Source organism: Phoenix dactylifera, chromosome 3 (genome assembly GCF_009389715.1).
Source record: "Phoenix dactylifera cultivar Barhee BC4 chromosome 3, palm_55x_up_171113_PBpolish2nd_filt_p, whole genome shotgun sequence".
Lineage (NCBI taxonomy): Eukaryota > Viridiplantae > Streptophyta > Magnoliopsida > Arecales > Arecaceae > Phoenix > Phoenix dactylifera.
Genome location: NC_052394.1, coordinates 6,918,690 through 6,925,057, shown reverse-complemented (window position 1 = coordinate 6,925,057; position 6,368 = coordinate 6,918,690). Strand labels below are relative to the sequence as shown.

The following is a 6,368-nucleotide window of genomic DNA, read 5'->3' as shown; positions in this document are numbered from 1 at the left end:
TTAATATCGTCGAACCTCAAACAACAAAGAATTTTCTATTCCAGTTTGAGTAGAGAGATGATGATTTTGGCTATCATAGAAACAGGGTTGTTTGTATTTTAAATTACGTGTCTTGTTGAACAGTCTATTTAGTACTTCAATTATTACCTAATATAAAATGTAATCTACAATTGACAAGACGTGAGGAGTTCTATGATCAACTTAAACGAGTACTTAAGCTTCTAGTCTCATCCGTTCCACCATTAGATGCGAACTAAATTATAACGTCATAAATTACCATGCCCAGTCCTTTTGAAAGCTACCATTTAATCTTAACCACCTTTCACCTCGGAAAAAAAGAAGGTTACCATTTAATAGCAAGATGATTGAATATAAATTATAAGATAGCTTCGAAGGGAAAGGAAGCCACAAGACGCTGACAAATTCCAAAGATATTAATTACCTTTGCCAATGTACGGGGAATTCTTACACGGAAAAATTCCACCGTAGAGTGTAGGTCACTTCACTCTAACCTAGTCATTGGAGTTTCTTGCAGTAGCTGTTCCCGCTGCATCCACCCAAGAGAAGAATGAGAGAGAGAGAACAGAGAAGACTCGTCACTCCATGATAACAATCAGAGGTACCGACTGACATCTAAAGGACATGCAAAGGCTGTTAAAGAGACGATAAAACTATGGGCAAGAGTACTAAATAAGAGAGTAAAACTATAGATGTTACATCTACACAGGTGAAAAAAGAAGTTGAAATTATCGTTTTTCACTTTTTTTTTCTTTTATCACTGTTACCTACAGTAGATTTAAAAGATGGGGAAAAAAAAAGAAGAAGATGAAAGTAGAAAAAGTAAAAGCCAAATGGAAGGGGGAAGGAGAGAGACGACGCAAGAGGATGACGACAGCCTTCATGGTGATAAATAAACCTTCACTCTGTAATCCTCCGTCTTCTCCTCCGCTTGGTGTGGTCCTTTCCTCTGCTTCGCTTAGCTATCCTTTCGCAAATCAGTCTGGCTTCTGTTGTCCTGTCCTGTTCTCTTCTGTTTGGTGTCTGTACTCGATATTCAAAATGTTAAGTATCTAACGGCTGGTAGCTGAAGGCTAGTAAGCTAGCTAGCTTGCACTAGTACTAGTAATAGTAGTAGAAAGTAGCAGGCTTTTCGTAATGCTGTATTGGTGGTAGGCTGATTGATTGATTGCTGACGACCGAGCTGTTGTTTCCCTTGCCCATCTTCTCCCTTACCACCCCTATCCCTGTTTCCTTTCTTGCAAGCAGCAACACTACGGCATTGCATTGAGGGGTTGGGGAGACAGTGGACAGCCACTCTTATAACTTATAGTCTAGTAAAAGCTGTAAAAACAAAAACTATATGAACCTTCGGAAAACTATCCATCCTGACTGCAACTTCTCTTTTCCTATATCCATTCCACTATCACTCTTTCCTTCCTGCAACATAACATACAAGCAATGAAGAACAGCTAGCTATAGAATTCCATCAATTGAGCGTTGACTGCAAGACAATGATGGGAATATGGACTGCTGCTTACTTTGATTGGGAGGGCTGACCCCCACTTTACATTCCTATCGCTCCATGACCGGACGAGAACCTAGTCGAATCGAGCATTTTAACTTAAAAGTACTTCTAGATGATGAAGTACACATTGATGTAAGTTCAGGACAAATTACTACAATAGAAGCAAGCTACCTGGGCATCTGGAAGAGGCAAGATTTGAAGGTGGCCATGTCCAGTGTAGAAGTAGCCGGCAGCAGTGTGGAGGTGAAGAGATGGTTATTGCTGCTGCTGCTGCTGTTGCTGGTACCAATGTAGGAAGCCGTAGCAGCGGCAGAGGCCGCCAGGTTATCGGCTTCGCCGGCCGAGAACGAGTCCAGCGTAAACGAAGTCTTGGTGGGCGAAGCAAAGGGACTATCCGGCAGGTTATGCTCGGCACTGCCAAATTGTTGAAGAACAAATAATACAGCCCGTTACACAAACAAAACAATATATATCCATACATATAAAAGCTTCCCAAGCGTTAATAATTCTAAAAGAACCTTTCTTCTTTTAAGTTTCTTTTATTCTCTTTCCATCGCTGTAGTGGGAAAGAAATGGTTTCACAGGAAGAGAGAGAATAATAATAATAATAACAACAACAGTATTATAGATAATAACAAACAAAGGGCAAGTGGGAGAGGGCTTTTCAATTATTTTATCACCTTTCTTGGAAATCGCTATCTCCATTGGGGGTCGTCTCACCGGGAGATTCCTCCTTATCGGCAGCGTTGACTGGCGTCTGGCGAAGCAGTCCGTGGGAAGCAGTGCTTCCCTTGAGGTCTGGTGCCGCGCCAGGCGGCTCACCGAAGCTCTTGCTGCCTATGAAGAGAAAAATATACCCTCTCATTCACCTCCACCGTTCACCCGAAAAATAATCCAAGTATAGAAACCACTAGATTGCATTCATAGCTAAACCATCCATCAAATCCAGCTGATTAGCTCAATCAACCTAAAAGGATTCGTACCTTCCGATGGCGAGTCTTCCTGGCTTCCACCATTGCTCCTAGAATCCAGAGCAGGAATGGTGATGGTTGGAGGAGTGGCAATGGTGGAGCTGGTGGTGGAGGTGGGCATGGAGGAGGAGAGGCTTCGGGTTTTGAGGTCGAGGAGCTGGAGGCCCATGAATCGCCTGTTTTGGAGCTCAATGGCCTGCTGCAGCTCCGCTGCCTGCTGCTGCTCTTCTAGCTTCCTCCTCAGTAACAACTCCTGGCTGCTGGTGCTGTTATACAGCATCCTTGCTGCTGCTCTCCAATCCACTCCAGTTCAGTAAACTAAATATAAAAAGAAAGAAAAGAAAGAATACTGACTCTATATATCGAAACGGAGTAGAGAAGAACTAACCGAGCTGCTGAAGGTCATAGGGGTCTCTGGAGTCGAGGCCAGTAGGGGTAGTACAGCCGGAGAAATCCCCCCTCTCGGCCTGCTGCTGCTGCTTCCTGCGGCCAGAAAGGGTCGGAATTAGATATCAAGGTAGGAAACAAATGTTGCTCAAAAGCTAGGAAAACTTGTTCGAGCCAGGAGGGAAGCGGGGGAGGAGTGGTGCCTGTACTTGTCGGGGACTTTTCCCTTCTCCTTGTAGGGCTTGACGAGGACCCGGGCGTCGCACACGAAGTGAGGGTTCCCCTTGGCCAGGATAAGCTTCACCGTTTCCGGGTAGACGAAGGTCACGAACCCAAACATCCTCTTCTGCTGGTATGGGATCCTCACGTCCTGAACTGGCCCATAAATGCTTCATTTTGGAAACAGAAACAAAGCGGCGAAGATTAGCTCCCGGATGAACAAACTTAAGTATTTAATAGGCAGCAGCAAAATAATTCCAACCTGAAATAGTTTGAGACATCTTCTTCGCGAAAAGTGCTGTCGGCCGGAAAGGTCAAATAAATCTGCCTCGATGCCGGATTCACCATGCCGGCAAAATCACTCCTTTCCATTCTAGACCGGCCTATGAACTTGTGAGACTCGTCGCCTCCGAGCATCAGCGCTGCCGCCGCTGCCGCCCTGTCGGAATTCGAAAGCCAGCACCTTTATTAAGAACCATTCATGGACTAGGACGCTAAAATTGGATCTTTGGCGTCACAAAAAGAGAGAGAGAGCAAATACCTTTGGCTCTCATTCTGCTGCTGCTGGAGCAAAAAGTTGAGGCATTTGCTCGATGACGAGGGAGACGGCGGCACGGAGACAGTAGGGGAGTAGGGGAAGGCGGAGGCCATGAGCTGGGAAGCGCCACCCAGCCTCTGGCTTTTGGACCTCAGCAGCAGCTCCTGGCACTGCTGCTCCACCACGGCATCCATTTTGCTCCCCGCGGCCACCGCCGCGGCGGTGACGGCGGCGTCGTCGGGAAGCCCGTGGAGGAACCGGCAGGCGCTGCCGTTCTTGCAGTAGCCCCTGGCGAAGTAGAGGCAGGGCTTCCACCCGAAGGTGCCGGTGGGGTCGGCGCCGAGGCAAAGGTCGGTGACGGAGCAGCTTCGGCGGTGGTGGCCGTTGGCCCCCCAACCGACCCCGTAGGGGTAGAGCATCCCGTTCCCGTCGCCACTCGGGCTCCGGCACTCGACGTCCTGGTAGAAGAGGTCGTTGGCGGCGGCGGACTTGGAGCCCATGGGGAGGGGGGAGGAGACCTGGGCGTCGTTGAGGAAAGAGAGCTGGTCCTGGAGCTGGAACTCGTCGATGAGGTCTCCCGCGCCGTGGAACGGCGAGGCGACGACTGGATTGCATGGGCTTATGAGCTCATCAGCGGGGTTCTGGACGAGGACGTCGTCCGCGGAGCCGTTGAGAGCGCTGCCGTTGCTGTTGGTGCGGGAGAAGACGGGGGGCGGAGCCCAGGAGGAGGGGGAGGAGACGGAGAGCGGCGGCGGGGGAGCGAGGCCGAGGCGGGTGGAGTTCTGGCGGGGGAGGAGGAATGGAGATGGGGAGGCTACGGCGGCGGAGGGGGTGGCGGGGGTGGAGGGGGGGACGAGGCCGAGGTCCTTGCGGGCCTTGAGAACGACGGAGTGGACGAGGGCCTCGGGGCCGAAGGCGAGGCGGATCATCTCCTTCTCGCCGTGGTCTTGGATCAAAAGAAGCCCCATGATCTTGGCGGCGTTCTCCGGGTCCAGGCTCTGGATCCTCGAGAACACGATCCTCGTCGCCTCGTAGGCGTCCATGGAATTTTAGAACAAAAGACTCCTCCTCTTCTTTTACTGCTTCCTATTTCTCCTCCTCTTTTCTTCTTTTATTAACTCACTTCTGCACCGGCTAAAGAAAAAGGAAAGAGAGGAAAAAAAGGTAAAGAGGAAAGCATGAAGGGTGTGTTAAAAGAGAGAAACAAGACGAGAAAGAGCAGCTGACACTAACTCCCCTCCTACTGCTGCCATTAAAAAGCAGTTGTGTGGAGAAAAGGGTGGGGGATCGAAGAACAAAACAAAAAAAAAAAAAGAAAGCCAAAGTCTAAAACCTTATTCCTTTTCTCCCCAAATAAGCAGTACCACTGCTTGTGCTTGTGCTTGTGTTTGTTACCTTGAGCTTTGTTTGTCTAATAAAAAAGAGCAGCTGCCGCTGCTGCGAGGCTGCTGCTTTCTATGGCACTCGTGGTCACTGCTACTCTAGAGTCCTCTTCCCTCCCTCCTTTATCTCTCTTACTCTCAGAAGAACAGTGCAGCCCTGAGCTACTGGCCAACTCCATTCCCAAAGATCAGAGAGAAGAGTGGAAAGCTGCGAGTCACCAGCAACGGCCTATCAATTATCCTGCCCTCTTCGGCTCACTTATTGCTTCGCCCAGTATGGTTTGGCGACGATTCTAATGGCCTCTTTCCTCTCTCTATCCCTCTCTCCTTCTCTCTGCTTTGGTCGTTTAAAGCAGGAGAGAGTGGTAGTGTGTCGATAGATCCAGATCTGCTCATATAGGGCACGTTCTCCTCTGCACCTGAAACCTCGCTCCTCTCTCTCTCCCCTCCTTTCTCTGGCACGAGGCTCCGGGGGCTTGGGTCAATGGGCCTTTCCTCCTCTCACTCTTTTCTCTTTCCCTCTTCCTTCCACTGGCAAATGCCCTTTTCCCTAAGCCATGATTTGGGTTCCGGTCTTGGCCCCTCCTCGCTCCCTCCTTTTGTCGTCTTTATTGCTGTTCTCGTGTTGTTGTTGTTGCTGCTGCCCCCCTTTCACGATGATAATAATAATATAATAATTACGTCTAAACTAATAATATCCTGCATCCCAGTTCGCGCACCACCACCATACCGTAGCATATTTATTATTTTATTATCTTAATCATAAATCCAAGGAGCAACTATTCTGCGGATTTGAATGGCATCAGCTCTCTCTGGCGATCATATCGCCGTCCCTTTCGTAGATATTGATAAATGATGGGGCTGGTAAATGTTCACCTCCATCTGCAAATTTTTCTCGTTTCACCATCATGGATCCTTGCGGTCTCTAGGCCTTTCTTGACCTTTATTGCTTGTGTCTCCGTCCATGGAATTCAACTAAAAACCTTATTCTATATTCGCTTCAGTTATAAAAATAAGTACAAGTGTTAAAATAATTTGGACCACAGTTTCTGGGAAAGGAGTATAGCTAGTTATATTGGTCAAATTTATTTATAACAGATATAACTATTTCAAAAAAAATGTGTCATAAACTATATCTTAAGAATAAAAATATATTATATATACGGACAAAAAAGCTCATCATTTAAAGATATTTTAAAAGACATATATCTTCATTATTTAAAATAAAAACAAAAAATAGTCATGATATGACTATTTTTATTATTTATATTTTTCTTATTTCTGGGCCAAATGGAGCCTCTTGCTATTGTTATTTTTTAGTGCTCAGCTTTCACTGCGGCCTTTGG

General features: G+C 47.4%; 1 protein-coding gene across 4 annotated transcripts; it reads right to left on the bottom strand.

Annotated features, from left to right (window-relative positions):
• Positions 1–654: 654 nt before the first annotated feature.
• LOC103702192 (zinc finger CCCH domain-containing protein 53-like) lies at positions 655–5,620 on the bottom strand. Of its 4 annotated transcripts, none has more exons than XM_039124443.1 (10): positions 5,036–5,620; positions 3,644–4,774; positions 3,365–3,541; positions 3,093–3,272; positions 2,885–2,979; positions 2,509–2,781; positions 2,206–2,362; positions 1,697–1,939; positions 1,539–1,598; positions 655–1,437 (listed from the first exon to the last, which is right to left on the bottom strand). In XM_039124443.1, the coding sequence occupies exons 2-9, from the start codon at positions 4,681–4,683 to the stop codon at positions 1,565–1,567; spliced, it is 2,199 nt and encodes a 732-aa protein (XP_038980371.1). In that variant the 5' UTR covers positions 4,684–4,774; positions 5,036–5,620; the 3' UTR covers positions 655–1,437; positions 1,539–1,564. The 4 variants fall into 4 exon arrangements, with proteins under 4 accessions (XP_038980371.1, XP_038980370.1, XP_017697078.2 ...); XM_039124442.1 differs by having other exon boundaries at positions 3,087–3,272; positions 5,036–5,619; XM_017841589.3 differs by having other exon boundaries at positions 2,509–2,784; positions 5,036–5,619.
• Positions 5,621–6,368: the final 748 nt, after the last annotated feature.